The following is a 21264-nucleotide window of genomic DNA, read 5'->3' as shown; positions in this document are numbered from 1 at the left end:
GTTGGACCAGTTCATCTTCTCCATTCTTGCAGGATGTGAAAGTGGCACTGACACAATTGCTATACTTTGATAGGAGAGCTACACTGCCAATGGTGGAGGAGGGCGTTGAGAAATTTTATGCAAAATGGGGAACGTACATAAGATCATTGGGAGAGGACACACAGAAACATGTCATGAAAATATTCGAGGGCACATCCTGGTACCTACTTAGATCATTGTCAAACAATTAAGATGCACTGAGTCCTAGAGGGGGGAAGGATTGGGAGGGGGGGTGGGAGTTTACGGGGTTAAGGTTAGTTAGGATAGAGGTAAGACATATGTTTCTTTTATATATATTAATAACTATTGTTTGGAGAAAAGGTACACATATGGCGGTAGTTGAAACCGTCGGGACTATTGAAGAAACCTAGACAATCCAGGGTACTTCGCCCCACAAATGACTTGAATAGGGGACTGGAAAACCTCTGTAACAAATTATGGTTAGTGAAATGATTGTAACCCAAGGCTTTATAAATGTAATTGTTATGCTTTATTCTCCAATGTTCTGAATTGTTCTGTGAAACAAACATTGCAATGTACAGGAAATGTTTTACCTTGAAATGTTTTACATTTTACATTGAAAAAATTTATAAAAACGTTGAAAGAAAAAAAAAATTATATTATACACCCAGCTAGACGGATTCTTCCGATAAAGTCATCATCCCAGTGATTTCCAGTATCCTATTGTCAAGGATCGGGTCCATACTGGTGTCATTCAGTACACCAAGCTAAAAAACAGCTTCCCCCAGAGTCATCTGTTCAGGGACCCTGTAAAACTCCAATATTCAAGGATTTCATCCCTACTTTCAAATTAAATCAGATTACCAAGCCAGTCTGGCTTTCACTTGGTTTACTATCTTCTGATTTTATCATTATCCTGTATGGATTCAAAACGCTGATTAAACATTTAAAGTTATTCTGTCTTACCCCTGAAGAAGTCGTTCTGACGAAACGCGTTGGGTTTCAATAAAGAACTTTTTACCGTGAACGGATTCCACGTCTCATTCGGGAAGGGGACAATAAATTGTTGTTATAAATTTTACCAGTGTCTTACACAGTAAGAAATTTATACTGAAGTGACTAGGTGGTACTAAACTCAGCGCTCTCCGATAAACCTATATATACAGGTACACCACTGATTTTCCGGCATCATTGGTTCCAGTGCCATGCCGGATTATCGATTTTGCCGGATTATCGAAGGATTTCTAGTTTTTACTAATTTTGCACCTTCAGTACATTTCTAAAGCAATACATAGTCAAATATATGCTACAGCATAATATTAATGAATGAATAAACACAGTAGTGTATGCAAAACTGTTTATTACAGTGTACTAAGTGCTTTATAAGCAAAACAGGTATCAGGTATATTTTGAACAAACATTAACAGTAAGTGCAGTATGAATGAAAGTCTTGCTGGGACCTTGGACGCCATATCTGCCCCACTGCTGCCTGCTGTGTCACCTGCATTGTACTTGGAAGCTGTACCCAGTGCCACTTGTTTATACTGTATCTTCCGCCCATGTGCGGTACTTGCTGGGATCTTGGACGCCATATCAGCCCCACTGCTGCCTGCTGTGTCACCTGCGGGATCCTTGGAAGCTGTACACAGTGGCACTTGCTCATGCTGTGTGTTCCGCCGATGTGCGGTACTGGCTTTGACCTCAGACACCATGATGCTTCCTGTGTCACCTGCAGTGTCCACGGAAGCTGTAATCACTGACACTTGCGCCTATTGCGTGTTACGCCCATGCGCAGAAAGTGTTCCTGGATTAAAAGAGTTCATAAACCTCTTTTAATCTGGACAATTTATAATTTTGCTTTGTCCGGATTAAAAGAGGTCCCTAAACTTCTTTAATCCGGACAAATCAAAATTGTCCGGATTAAAAGAGGTTCCGGACCAAAGGTTGCCAGAAAATCGGTGGTGTACCTGTATATGTATATATATGTAAATGTATGTATGTATGTATGTATGTATGTATGTGTATATATATATATATATACATACAAGTAGAGGATCTGCGCACGGTTAGCACATGATATGTAGGTTCCGTCTCTCAAGAATGTGGTGCTGCTCACTCCAAATAGGCTTGTCACGGCCACGGTAAATGTATAAAACAGAAGAAAGGAGGAGCGCACAGGTGAGTATAATCATACAGCGTTTACTTGAAAAAAGTGTAGGCTCACATACAATTAAAATAGCAGTATTCAGCTTGTGTGAGAATCACCGTCAATACGTCAGCTTCATAACACGGGCACCAGGAGGACATCCAGGAAAACCGGCAGATGGAAGTAGCTGCGGCGAGGACGGAGTTCAAGACACGAGGACTGCACATCAGACGGGAACCACAGTACAACGATCCGATACGTCAGGTGACCACGCCCCAACGCGTTTCGTCACTGATGACGAAGTCATGTCTTGAACTCCGTCCTCGCCGCAGCTACTTCCATCTGCCGGTTTTCCTGGATGTCCTCCTGGTGCCCGTGTTATGAAGCTGACGTATTGACGGTGATTCTCACACAAGCTGAATACTGCTATTTTAATTGTATGTGAGCCTACACTTTTTTCAAGTAAACGCTGTATGATTATACTCACCTGTGCGCTCCTCCTTTCTTCTGTTTTATATATATATATATATATATATATATATATATATATATATATATATATATATATATATATATATATATATACCAGGCTTTTTCTCACAAGATGGATAGAAACTGTGGTTCTCAAAATAACATTTATTTATACCATTCAAAATGTTCTAAAATATATTAAAATACAACATACATAACATGTCATAAAATTGAAGTACAGACATTCCTCACTTAACGACCTACCTGTTTACCGACAACCCGGACTTACGACCCGGGCCTTCATTTAGCGTCCGTGCTGTGACTCCTCAGACTTACGACCCCACCTGCTCTGATTTACGACCTGCCTGCCTACCATCTCGCAGTTACGACCTGCCCTGCCTATTTAGCGACCCGCGTCTCAGAAGTCTTAAGGGGTTTTACATAGGCTCGTTTAACAACCAATTCGCTTAACGACCTGGTCGTAGGAACGGAACCTAATCGTTAAGTGAGGAATGTCTGTATACTTATTTATCCATAATAGTGGTAGGAATATAAGCTTGATAAAGCCCACAATAAGGTCCTTAATTAAGGTCAAATTATCCAATAGTTAGCCAGAAAAGTTCCAAAACTCTTATTGGTATGTAGCAAAAGAAGAAAAAGTTAAAGATAGTTCGGGTGCACTCATAGGGTTGTTATATGGTCCGTTCAACTAGTTTAAAGGAGATGACTTTTATTAAAAATTAACCTTTATTTTTGCTCTTATTAAAAAGAGGGGAGATCTTATTGGTATACTGTGGAGCTGGCGTCCCGGATGATAAGAGGAGAGATGTCTAATATGATAGGAGCAATTGATATAGATTCTTTTCAGGATAGTAAATACTCATTGCACTGGGAACTGTGATTTCCCGGTGGTATACTGATAACTTAGATGGGGCACTGGACCTGAGGTCCACTTCAATTCAGGGATCTCAGTGCTCTGACCGCTAACAGCAGGAGGGCAGTGGTGGAGCCTGTGGATGGTAGGACATTGAGTCCCAAAGTTTCTCTGCTGGCAGCGAGGCTGTGGAAATGCAGGCTGGCTTGCCTATGTCAGAGGGCTAGCATGCCTGTATGTAGGAGCCACTGGGTTGTTCGGTGTCCAAGTGGCCATCTCTGTTTGCGGTGCGCTGGGATCTCTAGTGTGCCAGTTGCCACTCAGCTGGTGTTCATTCTGGGAGTGCTTCTTTGTGCAAGTGGTGGAGGAAGATAGTGTCAATGTGTTTCATCCCTTGATGCGGGGGACTTTTTCAAGTCAAGACTTTTTCTATTCCCTTCCCAGACACTGTGATCTAAATCTTTTCTTTTCCATACAGTACATATATATATATTTGAGTGCCGCCGCTACCCCCTACGCTGCATATATATATATATATATATATATATATATATATATATATCCATCCATCCACATAAGCATGTGCTTCTGAGGTTCTGGCAGTCTCCAATAGCCCCAAAAATGACCAGACAACGGGTCTTAAAATCAGCGTTTCAGGGGTCTTTTAATCGCCCCTTTTGTCCCGACGAAAGGGGCGATTGTAAAGACCCCTGAAATGTTAACTTTAAGACCCATTGTCTGGTCGTTTTTTGGGATATTGGAGAGTGCCAGAACCTCAGAAGCACATGCTTATGTGGATATATGCAGGCTGTAATTACAGCGACGTTTCAATGCTTTATTTGCATTGTCTTCAGGCTGGAATGGACATGTAAAGCGCCTCCACATCAATGGTACACCATTTGTATGTGGGGCGCCACACAAAATCTTTCAAAAATAATAAAATTTGTGTGGAGTCTTTTGTATAGGACCCCAAATTGGTGACATATTTTTGTATGAAAAGATCTACATATTCTGACAACTTACAAGTAGCATTGTCAATACCAGCAATGATTGGACGGCCCGGAGGTCTGTCCAATCTCTTGTGGATTTTCGGCAAATAATGGAATATTGCCAAAGGTGGATATTCATTAACAATGTATTTAGCCTCATTGCTGGAAATACATTTTTTAACAAGTCCCTCATTCATAAGGGTTTTAACTTTTTCTACAATAAGTAATGTTGGATCGGTTTTCAAACGAGAGTATGTGACAGAATCATTAAGAAGCCTATATGCTTCATCAAAATAATCAGAACGATTTAAAATTACAATCCCCCCCCCCCCCATCAGCCATTCTAATGACAATCTGATGGTTGTCCTCCAAATTTTTTATGGCTCTCCTCTCACTATTATTCAAAATATCTATGCTATGGTTTTTATTAGCACACATTTTCTCAAAGTCAGTCTTAATAAGATGGAAAAAGGTATCCACATAATTACCCCTGGATTCAATCGGGTAAAACACCAATTTTGGTTTTAAATCAGTTTTATTAACAGGGTCTAAGTCATAGGTGGGTGTAAATTTATTTTTAGCAAATAAAAAGTTCAAAAGGGTTTGGTCCATTTTTCGGGGCAAAAGATAATCCCTTCTTTAAAAGCGAAATCTCCTCACTGGATAATTTATGATTAGACAAATTAAATATCCCACAATCTTTTAATGTTAATATTTTCTTATTTTGTCCCTTCCCTCCTTTTTTTTCCACGTCTACATTTTGTTTCCTTTTTAGCGGGACCTTTGGACTGTCCGCAGTAGCCAGATATGTTTTCCTGCGATCTCTCCATTGAGGTCTCTCTAAAAAATCCCCCTGATTTTGTCTATTAGGTGTATTCAAAGCCTGATATTGGTTATAAACAGGTACATCATATCTGGGTCTGTTATAGTTATTACGTTTATAATTACCACGGTTTTAATTAGATCTATTGGGAACTGTATGCCACTCTTCTTGTTTCTGGTAATTATTATATATACGATTTTTGTTGACATAGCCATTATTCTCGTGTGTATTTACAGGCCATTTATAAACATTGCCATCCCTATAGTCTTGCAGATCTCTTTTAAATTTTTTAACCTTAGTTTCAACAACCTCATCTTCAATTTTATTCAACTTTGTATCACTAAGTTTTTTAAGATCCAAAAAATCTTTGGTATCTTTAACAGGTATCATCTTTAATTCTAAAGCTTCGATCTCAACACCTAATTTAGTAATTTCTTGTTTTCTTTCTTTAATTATTAATCTCATCAGTTGGAAGGAACATTTATCTAAAAGGTTAAACCATGTCTCAATAAAAACTTTATTCTCACTCCCAAAAGTGGGGTTCTTGGTTAATCTCAAACCTCTAGGTATTCTTTTAGCATCAATATCATTTTCCAGGGAAGTAACTTCCCAACTGTATTCCATCTCCTTAATGAGGAGTTTATCTAACTGCGCACACAAACTATCTAAATCGTTGTCATCTTGAGGGTTATTTTTATGCTCACACAAACCAGTCTCAAAGACTTGATTAAATCTTTTGTGGCATTCCTCAAGACGTCTATTTCTTCTATCCATTTTGACACACTAACACAGGTGTCCAAGGTGACTTAAAGTAATAAATAACAATTTGTTGTAGATCAGATAGAACTCAAGCAGCAATATGGAATATAGTGAAAAACAAGTTATACATACAGATGGTCCATAAATGCGCTAAAGAGTCCCAGGATGGAAAGGGTCTGTCTGTAATCAGATATACATGCAGTGCAGCTGTATTCCGTTTGGTGTTTCACAAAACACCGGAATAAGGAAACATGTAGAAAAAAAACAGAAAGCGCACAGGTGAGCTAGTATGAAAGTACAACATTTACTATAATAACAGGCTCACATACATGTAAGTAAGAGTATGCAGGTATGCAGTAGTATAAAAACCAGCATGGCAGGAGTCCACAATCAATAAACGGCACGGCGGCTTGGTTTCAGCGGCTGTAAGCGCAGGACCCGGAGACGTCACAGCGTCAGCAGCTTGTCGTCAACGTCAACCAAGGAACGCCCCAACGCGTTTCGTCAGCTTGTGACTTCGTCAGGAGGCGTGTCATGCATCAACAGAGATAGAACTTATATACCCAATGATGGGCAAACTGCGTGAACCTTCACTAATTATATTAAAAGGTATATCACCCGCATATACATTACAGAGCAAATAGAACATCAGAAATACAGAAAGAATCAATACATAATAAACTACACAAAATACAATAAAAAAAATATACATAAATATAATACATATACAGCAATGATCATAAAGGCTAAAAAATAACAGGCAGAGTGAAGGATACCGACACCGCATTGCACAACACAGACATCTCACACTGGACTAAGCATAGACTAAGGGGTATACGCCCAACTACAAAGCCCAGCACATCCAGAAAGAGAAGTCCATGTCATCAGTGCAAGAAAGGTACTATGTCGATACCTTCATTCATGCCTATAGGAGACATGGTATTTAGAGTAAAAATCCAATAAGATCCAATATATCCAATATATATATATATATATATATATATATATATATATATATATATATATATATATGCTACTGTTCAAAAGTTTGGGGTCAATTATATATTTCCTTATCTTTTAAAGAAAAGCACAGTTTTTTCAATGACGATAACATTACATTAATCAGAAATGCACTCTATACATTGTTAATGTGGTAAATGACTATACTGTCAATATTCAGGGTCTAGAAACACTTACTTGCATACCAGGTGCATACCAGAAACACTTACTTGCATACTAGGCTTGCTCAGAGACTGTTTTCCAGGTCTACACTGCGGCGTTCCAGTGTCCGGCTGGCGCTGGGTGTGCGCGGTAAGCGTCTCCTGCGATATCATCTCAGTGGGTGAGCACAGTGTGCAGCCTTGTTGTTCACAAACTCCCAGCACTGGGCCTTCTCTCCCTTACAGGCTTCATGTCACATGCACACCAAACATCACTTCAGTCTCCAACATGGACGCAGCCATATTGGTTTGATTCACAGGAGTTCCTCCGTCAATCCTGGACTGGCCATTTTGCCATCACTCCGTTATAACCAATCTGCTGCACTCCCTGCCTATAAATATGCTGAAGCGGCCAAGCAAACGGTCAGTGCAATGATGTCCTTAGGGTAATAGTGTCTCCTGCTACCTCTGAGTATTTCCTGCTTTCCACAGCACCTGCGGCTCATCATCCTGCTGCAGCCTGACTCCCTCCAGTGTCCAGACTGGGAAACTACCTTGGTGCATCCAAGTTCAGTGTTCCAGTGTACCATTGATTATTTATTGTTCTCCTGCCTCACTGCTTACTTCCATTTGCTATCTGCTCGCTTCTCATAATTATTACCAGCCACCAGTCAGTGAGTCAACATCGATATCACCACCATCGGTGGATACGATCAATCCCAGTCATCATTGATGGAACTCCTCTGTGTCTGCGTTAGTGGTACCAGCTTGAGCTACATACTCACCTGCAGTGCTCTCTTCATATTCTTCATCATCGATGGCCTACATTGGCTGAAGCCAAATACCCTTTATTATTATAGCTACCTGAATCCTTCCAGTGACTTCTTCTACACCCACGCCTTCGGGCCTCCTACCCTGCTCCCAGTTAGAATTACAGGGTATATGCAATCCAAACTCATTAAAGAACCTATCTTCCGTTACACTCCAGCCATAGTCCAAATTCACCCCTCAGATGTGACATATACTAAATGCAAACGTCTGTTTTTAAGGAAATATCTACATAGGAGTGTAGAGGCCCATTTCCAGCAACCATCATTCTAGTTTTGTAATGGTACATTATGTTTGCTAATTGCGTTAGAAGACTAATGGATGATTAGAAAACCCTTAAACCCTTGTGCAATTATGTTACTAAAGCTGAAAACAGGTTTTCTTGTTAGAGAAGCTATAAAACTGGCCTTCCTTTGAGCTAGTTGAGTATCTGGAGCATCTCATTTATGGGTTTGATTATTAAAATGGCCAGAAAAAGAGAACTTTTTTGTGATACTTGATAGTCTATACTTCTTCGAAATGAAGGCTACTCCATGTGAGAAATTGCCAAGAAACTGAACATTTCCTATGTGTGTATTACTCCCTTCAGAGAACAGCACAACACAAGTAGGGAAGCCAATCCCGGGGTATTTTTTCAATCCCGGAATTCGGGATTGAAAAATGCCCGATCCCCGGGATTGGCTTCCCTACTATTAAAAACCCACCTCGGCCGCCCCGCATATTTACTTACAGATGCGTGGTGCGGCCGGGTGGGTGGGCGAGATGGGGTGATGGAGCCCGGGCTGGTCCGCTGGTGGCCCGGTGTGCCGGCAGGTCCGCTGCTGGGCGGGCGGGCTGGTCCGGGGACAGGACGGCTGGGCGAGCTGATCCGGGGACAGCCCAGGCTGGTCCGCTGGTGGCCCGGTGTGCCGGCAGGTCCGCTGCTGGGCGGGCGGGCTGGTCCGGGGACAGGACGGCTGGGCGGGCTGATCCGGGGACAGGATGGAGGCAGGCAGCCTGTGCGGCCTGAGCAGCGTGACCTCTGACGGGGGTAGCCAGGCAGCTGCTGAGCACCCGCTCAGACGCTGCCCGGCATTAGACTGCGCATGTGCAGTCTAATCCCGAAATCCCGGGGTTGGAAACTCTAAACCCGGGATTGAAATCCCGGTGTTTTGGGGGCCAAATCCCGGGATCCCGCGGATCCCGATCCCGGGATTGGCCACCCTAAACACAAGCTCTAACCTAAGAAGAAAGAGAAGAAGTGGGAGGTCCCCGGTGCACAACTGAGCAAGAATACAAGTACATTAGAGTCTCTAGTTTGAGAAATAGATGCCTCACAGGTCCTCAACTGGTATCTTCATTAAATGGTACCTGCAAACCATCAGTGTCAACGTCTACAGTGACGAGGCGACTCCAGATGGTGGCCTGTATGAATGATTATAGTATGAACTAAAGTTGTATTTTTCTTATGTGTGTCTTTTATTTAACTATTGGTTTTGTTGTAGAACTGCAGGTACCCGCGGGCCCTTTAATGCCCTGCATGCTGGGACTTGTGGTTCTCCAAGTCGCTGCATGTGGGGGAGGCTTGCTGGAACTTGTATTTCCACAACAAAACCCAATAGTTTATAATCTTATTTTACACCACATTATCAGCCCGGTGCCAAATGCTCTGGGGCACCAGGGACAGCCGTGTGTGTGTGTGGTAGGGATGGGGGACGAGCCCATGCCGTTTTTATTTATTTTCTCTAATCTATTTATTTATTTATTTATTTTTTTTATCTATGCAGGCTTTAGTCAAATACAAACATAAAACATATTACTCGTGAATTCGTATTCGAATTCTCCAGTATGAATGATAGTAAATTTGTTGATACCATTGAAATGAATGAGGTTTTACGGCCGTATTCTATCGATGGTGTATTAATTGGGTGGGGGGGGGGACAAGCCCATGCCATTTTTATTTCTTTCTTTTTTTATGCAGGCTTCAGTAAATAAAAAAACATAAAACAACATTCGTATTTCTTGCCGATACCATTGAAATGAATGGGGATTTACGGCCATATTCTATCGATGGTGTATTCATTTGTATTTTTTACGAAAAATACATTTGTACGTTCGTAAAAAATATAATTCGTATACATTTCACCAATAGTAAATTAACCGATGTGTAAAATATGTACATATATCACATCGAATTGCTACGAATATTCCTACCCATTCAATCTTAGTAAATTCCCCCCCCCCCCCCAAGTATTTACAACTGTGGTGGCTGCTAAATAAGTGTAGACTTGGGACCTTATTCTGGTCCACACACTGTGAAATTTGCAGTGTTGCGTGTGGACTAAACGCCACCTGCAGTGCCGGCCACCCCCTCGCACCCGTGATCCCCCGCACGGCTGCGAATTGATAATATAATATTACTGGTACTGATACCAGAACAAAGTTCCCAAATATCCTTAGAGAGATCCCTCAATAGGGTATAATTTGGGAGTTAGTTCTGGGCACCCTGTATTTATGGGCAGTAATCACCCACTGCGGGCCCGCATGTGGGGATTAGCTAGCCTAAAATGTCTCCGGCTATCTGTCAGCCACTGTCAGTGCTAGTAATGTACTGAGCAGTGCAGAAAACCAAGGGTTAATAGATCAGGGTTAATCCCCATAAACAGTCAGGCTATCTCTAGCCTATCTGTGCGCAAGCAGATACAGCGCTCTCACACTTTTATTATTTTTCATACCAGAAATGTATTTAATGATTATGTGTGTCTCCGACTTTATCCTACAGCCTTTATTAGGGTAGTGGATATTACCAGGTATGGTCTCTGGCATAACCTATTGATTGATCTGCCTAGCCATTGAGCTCAATTATTAGGCACCAACAGCTGACGGGCGTTCATTAATTTCAGACCCGCAAGTTAGGGTTAAATTCAATCCTCACCATACAGCCTACAGATGTCCAGTTAGCACTGCATATATATTTGAAAAGCAGATGCTACAGGGACGAGAGATAGCCTGACTGTTTATGAGGATTAACCCTGATCTATTAACCCTTGGCTGACAGATAGCCGGAGACATTTTAGGCTACAGCTAATCCCCACATGCGGGCCCGCAGTGGGTGATTACTGGCCATCAATACAGGGTGCCCAGAACTAACTCCCAAATTATACCCTATTGAGGGATCTCTCTGGGGATATTTGGGAACTTTGTTCTGGTATCAGTCTGCCATACAGTTGGAGCAGACTTGTGACACCTGATACCTGGGTAATACTATATAGAAAAGAAAGGATCTCCTATCTACCTATGTAAAAACACACACATTACCTTTGTTGGTACTTATGTAGTATCTGGGCGTCCGATTTTGTGATTGTATGCCTTACCTTAAGGCATACAATCAGATGCGATTCGATGCGATTTTGCATAGGATTCAATGTTAAGAAGGTCCTGTTCATTTCCCCACTATCCAAGTGGGCATAGAGTTGATTTTATATAGCGTGGCGAGCGCAGCGAGCCACCGAGCCCGAAGCGTGGCGAGCGAAGCGAGCCCCGCGAGGGTACGCATATTTCTTAAAAAGTATTCTGTGTCCCCTCGCGGGGCTCGCTACGCTCGCCACGCTTCAGGCTCGGTGGCTCGCTACGCTCGCCACAGGTTTATATCCAACTCCATGCCCACTTGGATAGTGGGGAAAGGAAAAGGACCCCTTTTTCCCATTGAATTCTATGTTAAAATGGACTCAGACCATTTTAACATTGAATCCTATGGAAAAATCTTGACCATCGCATCGCATACGATTTGGTCGCATGCGATGCGATCCGATCCAATTTCTAAATCGGACGCCCAGATACTACATAAGTACCCCTTTGTTCAATATCGTATGACACAACAATAAACCAAGACCACAAAAGTGTATTTGAGAGAGCGATCTGCTTGCCACCTTTATTTTAATTATATATAATTTCCTACTTTCATTGTTGTCTGTCTTGTATCCATTTTAACATATTTTCGCAGCCTTTTATTATTGTTTATTAAAAGTTACATTTTATATGTCATTAGGCGCACCCATTAGGACATTCTTTCTCTGTTTTTGATATACTAGTACCCATTGTCCTAGGGTGGCACACCCCCATCCCAGAAGATTACCTCAAGCATAAAAACAAATAAGGGGGTCCTCTAACACACCACTGGTCTTGTGCGACCGACACACCTCTTCCTTTCTACTGACTTAGATGTGCAAGTGCTTGCAAAATCATTCGATGGTCGTCGATCATCAAATGATTTCACCCCCTCAAACATGCATGCAGCAGACGGCTTTATATAGACGATATAGTGGCAGATTAGCAGATAGAAATTGTGTGAATGAAAGGTCTGTTTTGCGTTTAACTACATTAACCATTTAAATACTGCTATCAGAACTGCGGTAAAACAGTGGCTGTTTATGGTTAGTTCACAACCCTGTTCATGATAGTCGTCCTGATGAGAACATATACTACAAAATAACACTTTATAAATGTATTTCATTGTTGTTTTTTATTTATTTTTTAGTGTCTCTCACAATTGATGGTTTACTTAATTAATATTATAAGCTCTATATTCTGTGGCCATTTGGGGAAGATTGAACTAGACTCAGTGACACTTGCTGTAGCTGTAAGTATTAATGTATTCCATATCAATTGTGTCTCAAATAAATGAAAGAATATTTGTATGAATTTAAATTAGACAAACTTCCCAATTCCTGGTTTTGTATGATGATTATAGATGCTCTTCACTGATTTACACTAGCCACAGAAACTACTGTTCTGCCAAGGAAGGTGTGTGGTCAACAGGTTGACAGTATAAAGGTGACCATACACTACTGCGATGTATTACAGCAGTGTATGGCCAGCCCATACCCCTCGAGCCGCCCAGGAGATCGGATGAGATACATTGCATGCGGTCCTTTCACATGTGATGTATCGAATGTGAACCCTGTTCCCCGCCGCCGGGAGGGGGGTCCAAGATCGAAGGTCAGACCTGCATGCAGATCCAACCTCCGACACAGATTCGGCTGCACATTGGACCTGAGGGGACATCAATAGCATCCAAAACGCTATAGTGTATGGGGGCCTTTAAAGTGCACAGTCAATAGGTCAACATGCTAAAGGTCGACACATGAAAAAGGTTGACATGGTCTACAGTAGGTCGACATGTTCGAAAGGTTGACATGGGAAAAGTGGTGGGTAAGATTTAGGGTGCGGAGGAAGACATTAGGGTTAGTCTGCACGGAAGGAGGGTTAAAGGAGGGTTAAAGGAGGGGAGAAGGTTAGAATACATATCCTAGAGCAGTGGTAGCCAACTACGGTCCTCGAGAGCTACCAACAGTTCACATTTTCCAGACAACCTAGCTGCTGCAAAGTTGCACTCATTACTAGGTGAAACATTTTCAAAGATCCACAGGTGAAGCTAATTACTTCACTTGTGATTGTGCAAGGAGATCTGGAAAACATTAACTGTTGGTAGCTCTTGAGGACTGGAGTTGGCTACCCCAGTCCTAGAGCTATTGGGATCATGCTTATTGGGATGTCAGGGTCGGTCTTCTTACCACTGGCATTTTCAGTGCTGAGATCCTGTAACCAACCCCTCTCCTCAGCCCAGCATGTTGCTGTGTGCTGCAGTGCCATAACTACTGTAGATATTTTGGTGTCCTGTGCAAGAAAGAGAATTGCACCAAATATTAAGTGGCGCGACCACAGAACACTACCAAATTACATTACACTGCACAGTAGTGTGCATTATTCATATTACACCGCATAGTAGTCTATATTATTCATATGACATCGCACACTAGTGTACATTATTCATATTACACCACATAATAGTGTACATTATTCACAATACACCACACAGTAGTGTACATAATGCACATTACCCCACACAGTAGTTATTTTATACACGTTACGCCAGACAGCAGAGAAACAGGAGACCCTTCTCCTCATTCTTCATCATCTCACGATGATGTCTCCAGATTGTCTGGATTAGAGTCCAGAGGTCAGAACAGCAGCATTGTGTGATTTTTAATGTACCCGCAACCCTGGCGTTGTGCAGACGTCTCCTGCTCTTACATATCCTGACGTACGCTGGCATCACTGGGAAGCAACTCCCCCACCCCGCCGCCTTGCAGCTCTCCCCCCGACCATGCTTCTGTGCAGTAGGCAGGGAGAAGCTTAACACCCCCCAAACACCGTAAATTGGCACCTGCTGGAATTGAGATCCACACAGCCTGCCAATGCTGCTTCACCTGCAAGTGCCCCCTGACCACCACCCCAGCCCAGGTGTCATTCAGGGCATTAGAAGAATGTACTAGTCCACAAAAAAAACCTAATCTACCAACTAATAGCATTGGTCAGTATTTAAAAATGAATGAAGTACTTTATTCCAATTACATTAATTTATCTATATTTTATTATGAACAACAGGTGATCAATGTCACAGGAATATCAGTTGGCTCAGGTTTATCCTCTGCTTGTGATACACTCATGTCTCAGGTATGTTGTAAAACATAAATTATGGTTTAATGTGTATATTTAATAACATATAGGCTATTATAAATGAATATAGAAAACAAATAATAGGAAAGGATATTTCTTAGTCATGTACTGTACAATAGGGATGGCCATCGACTATCGATCTTCCCAAAACATTGATGGTCGGGACCTAGTGCTCGATGTTTTAAGCATCAATAGGTGAGGGACGAATAGTTTGATGCCATCGATGGATGGCATCCGATGGCAATTTTTTTTCCCCTTGCTGGCTGCTGGCCAGCTACCAGGCTATACTACCCTCTCCAAGTCCTAGACTGTGACTCACTCTTTCTGAATTGACGAATGATGTCATCAATGCATCATGTCATGTGGCGCAGCGGCACTGGGAGTCGGGACTGTCTTGAAGTTCTTTGTGCATGTGTGCGTACTGGTGGCCTGCCAGGAGCTGGCCGGTCGATGGGGTGGCCGCCGCTGCCGGGAGGTGCGCGCATGCGCGATAGAACTATACCTGACGTGCTGGATTATAAGGTTGGTTTCTTCTGTGCATACGCACGTCGCACACGCACTCGGCCCGCCCCGTTCTTCCTCTGCGCATGCGCAAGTAGACGATGGTGGAAACCATTGATGGCTGCCGATAGAATGGTTTATAGTCCGGGATAAACTGCCATCAATGGGAACCATCGATGTAAGATGAGTCGATGGCCATCCCTACTGTACACTAATAAATTATAGTTAATCGCAACAAAAGGTTGATATATTGGGAGACGATCATAAAATGAACCACCCACACCCGCAATCAGTTCGCCGTGGCCACCCGCACCAACTGGCTGTACATGTGCATAAAAAAACTCCACATGCGCAGTCGGCAAACATCACTTACCGCCGCAAATGCACAATGGTGAGTGCCAGCCAGAATAAACTATGTATAGAGAAAGATAAAGAGAGAGAGGAAGACATTTAGGCCCTTATTCAGATCTGAGCGCAGTACAAATTTGTTTGGAAAATGGGCAAAACCATGTGCACTGCAGGTGGGCAGATGTAACGTGTAGAGAGAGTTACATTTGGGTGGGGTTTGTTGAAACTGAAATCTAAATTGCAGTTTAAAAATAATGCAGCCAGTATTTACCCTGCACAGAAACAAAATAACTCACACAAATTTAATTCTCTCTGCACATGTTACATCTGCCCCACCTGCAGTGCACATGGTTTTTCCCATTTTCCAAACAAATTTGTACTGCGATCAGATCTGAATAAGGGCCTTAGTCCGTGTAGTCATACTCTCCTTAAAGTAAGGGTTACCCCACTACTCCATGTAAAGTGATGCAATGTAAACTGCCCTACAATTTACCTTTGTGTTTATATCCTGCAGAAATTAATACAATAAGATAGAGGGACAGAGTCTGGAAACTGGGGTTTTTGCATATCTATGCACATTTTCCCACTTTCGTCTATAACTAACCAATTGCGATTCGGACGGAACTTGTCTTGGTCATTGTTGTACAGCAAATGGTAGCAACAATGCAATTGCAGGGAACCACCCTAACTTTTGGAACCACCCTATCTTGTGGAACCACTCCTTGTGACTCCCAAGTTATGCAGAAGGTGAAGTGCATGATCTTTCTGTTAGATCTCTTGCAACTAACATAAGATTTGTGCAAGTGCTGATTCTAATGGTCGCTGTTACGGTGCTGGCATATAATAAAAGGGTGGCATGGCTTTCCACTTGCATATTTATGGACACCAACATTAGCGATACAGATTCTCACATTAGCAAAATGGTGGGCTGAAGGGGGTGGCTAGTTTCCTGACAGTGGGAGTAACTGTGGGGTAGATTTATGAAAGGGCGATCAGGGGAATCTGCGCTATCCCCGTGCGTTATTGCAGGGGATAACGCTTCCCCTGATCTATGACACCCGCCCAGCGGGTGTCTTTCGTGCGGCGGTGCGGGGCAGGAGGCATAGCGCAGCTACGATATTTCGTGCTGCGCGCCTGCCTCCTGCCTAATTTATGAATGGTCAGTATCGCTGACTGTTCCGCCGCCTGCAGCTGTCGACTTCGACAGCTGCAAACGGCGATGCCCTATGCCTACAGCAGGGACAGCGCTGTCCCTTCTGCTGCGCTGGGATCTCGCGTGAGTAGCGAGATCCCGCGCATGCGCAGTGAGCCAGCCGGGGGAGAAGCAGACAGCGCGTCATTGTTAACTGACGCGCTGTTAGCTGGAGGGGACTTCGCCGGAGGGGGGAGTTAGCGCTCCCCCGCTTCGGCCGGCAAGATGTTGATACATCTTGTCGGTGTCCCCTCCTGCTTCGCCTCGCTAATGAGGTGAAGCAGGAACTGTTAGCCGCTATAATAAATCTACCCCTGTGTGAGCTACACTGTGACACGGCCAGTGCCTTGGCCAATAGGTTGCGATGCGCTGAGATTTTTAGATTAAACACTGGTGCTGCATGACTTTCGCCCACATCAAAGTGCTGGACAGCAAGGGAATTTCAACATCTAAAGCAGCCCATACATGCTGCTTTATGGGCGTGCTTTCCGTGCTGTACTAGCACGGATCACATTGCATTGCATTGCATGTGCATCCGTTGTGCATGCAATGCGATGCAATGTGATGAAACCTAAGTACAAAAATTATGTGCAAGCACATACTTTTTGTACTGTGCGATGAGGTGCGCAGGAGCGCGCACCTCAAAGCACACATCGGGTCAGCACGCTTAGCAGCGTGTATGGGGAGCTTATGATTAATAAAGTGTAGGCAGAATACTGATGGGGTTTTTTTTTATTTGATTTAACTACCTGCCTTATACCTTGGAGACAACAACATTTAAGTATGCATTATATTATAAGTTGAGTTTTTTCTTTTTTTATGGAAAAACCCTAAATTATTTGGGTAATATTATCTCAATCAACAAATTGTTCAACAAATTTTAAAGCAGTAAGATTATCTAGTGTAGTCTAGAAAAAAATGTAAAGAAAACATCTGATTAATTATTGTGAGCTGGTTGTATATGTTTCTCCTGTTGTACTGTGCATCAGAAAAGTAATATATTAAACCCTTTTAATGTTGTCATCACATTGATGTTAAGGAATTAAATCCTTTGTCTTTGAAACAAATCTTCAGCTTTATTAACCCTTTGAGTGCCAACGTTGCTGTGAGAAATGTGCAAAATATCTGCTAAAAATGCCAGGGTCGGAATCGAGGAATATGAATCACTTTAGTTAATGCCGGCAAATGATCTGATGTCCATTAATTGAAGTTTAGTTAAACATTGCGCCCCCGGGGGGGAAGCAGGTTAAAGGAAAAACTATGAAAGGACTTGACAGTTGCAAGACAAAGTATGTGAACCCTTTGGAATTACCTGGATTTCTGGATAAATTGGTCATAAAATGTGTTCTAATCTTCATGTAAGTCACAACAATAGACAAACACAGTCTGCTTAAACTAATACCACACAAACATATATATGTTCTCATGTTTTTAGTGAACACATCATGTAAACATTCACAGTGCAGGGTGGACAAAGTTTGTTGACCATCCTTTGGCAGCAATAACCTCAACCAAACATTTGCTATAGTAGCATATCATACCTGCACAACAGTCAGGAGGAATTTTGGACCGCGCCTTGAGTCTTGTTGGAGAAAGTGCGCTATATAAATAAAACTTACTTGCTTACTAAAACTGTTTCAGTTCAGCAATATTCTTGGGATGTCTGGTGTGTATTACTCTCATGAGGTCATACCACAGCATCTCAATCGGATTGAGGTCAGGACTGGGCCACTCCAGAAGGTGTATTTTCCTCTGTTGAAGCCATTCTGTTGTTGATCTACCTCTGTGCTTTGGGTCATTGTCCTGTTGCATCACCCATCTTCTATTGAGCTTCAATTGGTTGACAGATGGCCTTAAGTTCTCCTGCAAAATGTCTTCATAAACTTAGGAAATCATTTTTCTGTAGATAATATCAATCTGTCCAGGCCCTGAGGCAGCAATGCAGTCCTAAACCATGATGCCCCCTCCACCATACTTCACAGTTGGGATGAGGTTTTGTTGTTGTTTTTCTTCACACAAAGGGGGAAATTTACTAAGCTATATACGCTTAAAATAGGCGTATTTGTAGAAATAAATATGCCTATTTTAGGTGTATTCGTATTTTCGGAATTTACTATGCTGAAAATATGGCAATTCGTATACATTGCACATTCATATTTGTTTTTACGAATATGAATGTAAACGCCATTAGGAGAATATGACTAGGAATCACCATTTATGCGAATATGTAATATACGGCTGCTAATTCGCCGGATACGGACGCTAATTGCAGCGAAAATACACTTAATTTTTCAGGTGTATTTGGCAGAAGCCTGCACTGATCAAATCTGCGCAGGCTTCAGTGTAAAAGAAAAAAAACGGCGTGGCATAACCAGCCTCAGTCTCAAAGAGCCGGTCCTGGTTTTAAAAAATCAGAGAACCAATCAAATAAGGGTTCCCTGTGTTTTTTAAAACCAACAGTGGTTCACAAAATATGGGGGACAAAATGAGTATTTTATCAACGAGGGTAATGCCACAGCCGGGTGTAGACTTTTTGGTACTTGTTTCCTAGCACAGCGCCCGTCGTAGGTGATCGCATACCTTAACCGACGCGATTTTAGGGCTATTTTTAGAATTGAAAGAATTGCGTCCATCGCGTCCATCGCATGCCTTAAGTTAAGGCATGCGATGCGACCGATGGGATGGACGCGATTTTACATAGGGAACAATGTTAAGTGGCCCAATGGACCCGATTTTTCATTGTATACCCACCCTTATGGGTATTTTACATGACAAATGCCCCCCCCCATTGTTAACGCCACCCCACGATGAACGGCAACCCGAAGCTTGGCGAGCGCAGCGAGCCCGCGAGGGGCGGCGGTACGCGTCCTCCGACCTTTTCATACCCCCACTATCCACGTCGGCGTGGAGTTGATGTCATATAGTGTGGCGAGCCACCGAGCCCGAAGCGTGGCAGCACAGCGAGCCCCGCGAGGGGACGCGTATTACTTCACATGTATTCCGCGTCCCTTCGCGGGGCTCGCTGCGCTCGCCACACTATATCAAATCAGCTCCACGCCGACGTGGATAGTGGGGGTATCAAAAGGTCGGAGGACGCGTACCGCCGCCCCTCGCGTGCTCGCTGCGTTCTCCACACTTCCGGTTGGCATTCATCGTGGGGTGGTGTTAACAATGGGGGGCATTTCACCCATCAGGGTTGGGAAACAATACAAATTGGGGTCTGGGGGGCATTTAACATTGATTCCAATGTGAAAGGGTCTCAGGGACCATTTCACATTGATTCCAATGTAAAAATCGCGTTGATCGCATCGCATGCGATTTGGTTGCATGCGATGCGATCGATTCAATTTTTGGGGTCCCGATGGATACAATTTTTATCGCTGGCGCTGTGCTAGGAAACAAGTACCGACGTTTTATACAAGTCCCCCAGTCCAAAGTATTATCCCCCTGACCGGTCAGCCTGGGCAGGGATCCTGCGTTTTTTTCATTTTGCAAAGTCCAGCGTTTTTTTTTTTTTCATTTTCCCCCTGGATGCCTACTTGGAACGAAGAGGTTGTGATCTACGCCGGTGGACCCTGGTGAGTATCTATTCGTTCCACCCAAGTGTATTTTCTTCAGGACCAGCGGACAGAGGAGACCTACCTATGTGTCAAGGTAGGTAAGTATCAGTGTGAATGGGCTCAGTATGTAATAAACTTTTACTTTACTGATGTGTGTGTTTTTTTTTTTTAACTACAGTATTTGTTTTGTTGTGGGACTACAAGTCCCTGCATGCAGTACAATAATACACAATTATTATTAGGTCAGCCTGGTGCTCACTGCCCAGGGGCACTGGGGACAGCCCCAGGCTTCTGCCTGGGCAGGTAAATTCTGGAGGGGGGACCCCTTCATTGGGTGGTCCCTTCTTCCCCAGGATCCCTGACCAGTCAGGGGGTTAATGCTTTGGCCGGGGGAACTTGTATAAAAAGTCTCCCCCCGGCTGTGGCATTGCCCTGCTAGCTGGTTGGGACTGCTGCTTGTTCATAAAATATGGGGGACTCCTACTTGTTTTGTCCCCCATATTTTGTGAACCAGGACCGGCCCTAGGGCCTGGTGTTGGTTTTAAAAAATACAGGGAACCCCTATTTAATTTGTTCTCTGATTTTTTAAAATCTGGACTGACTCTTTGAGCCTGGGGCTGGTTATGGCCGTGGGGGGGGGGGGGGGGATCCCACAGCGTGTTTTTTTTAATTACTGCTTTTTTTTTTACACTGAAGCCTGCATGGATCAGTCATCAGCTAACTTGTATTGGTATTTATGGGCCATATATACGGCTCCTAAATACGAATAAGGCAGAATACGAATCTGTAAATACAGAATATTAGTAAATCTGCCCTATTTACTATTTGTATTTTAGACAAATACGACCAATGCCAGTCGTATGAAGAATATGAATTTGTATTCTTAGTAAATTTCCCCCATAGTGTTGTGTGTACCTTCCAAACAACTCAACTTTGGTTTAATCTGTCCACAGAATATGTGAACTATCCAGGTGCTCTTTTGCAAAAATTTAAATGTGCAGCAATGTTTGTTGTGGACAACAGTGGCTTCTTCCGTGATGTCCTCCCATGACCTCCATTCTTGTTTAGTGTTTTACTTATCGTATATTTTTCAACAGAGATATTAGTATGTGCCA

At 42.9% G+C, this 21264-nt stretch overlaps 1 protein-coding gene across 2 annotated transcripts in view; it reads left to right on the top strand.

Annotated features, from left to right (window-relative positions):
* The window catches only part of LOC146060604 (multidrug and toxin extrusion protein 2-like), a 104334-nt gene that overhangs the window by 27250 nt on the left and 55820 nt on the right, over positions 1-21264 (top strand). Inside the window, exons 2-3 of one of the 2 annotated variants that reach the window (XM_083173989.1) lie at positions 12567-12668; positions 14477-14545. The exons of the other annotated variant lie outside the window; for it this stretch is intronic. Of the exons in view, the coding sequence (XP_083030115.1) occupies positions 12567-12668; positions 14477-14545 (171 nt within the window). The remainder of the gene's footprint in view (positions 1-12566; positions 12669-14476; positions 14546-21264) is intronic. 2 annotated transcript variants of the gene reach the window in all.

The sequence above is a fragment of the Crinia signifera genome, chromosome 2 (assembly GCF_055691185.1).
Source record: "Crinia signifera chromosome 2, ASM5569118v1, whole genome shotgun sequence".
NCBI lineage: Eukaryota > Metazoa > Chordata > Amphibia > Anura > Myobatrachidae > Crinia > Crinia signifera.
Note: the sequence above shows the minus strand (reverse complement) of the source record. Positions and strands in the feature narration are given on the sequence as shown.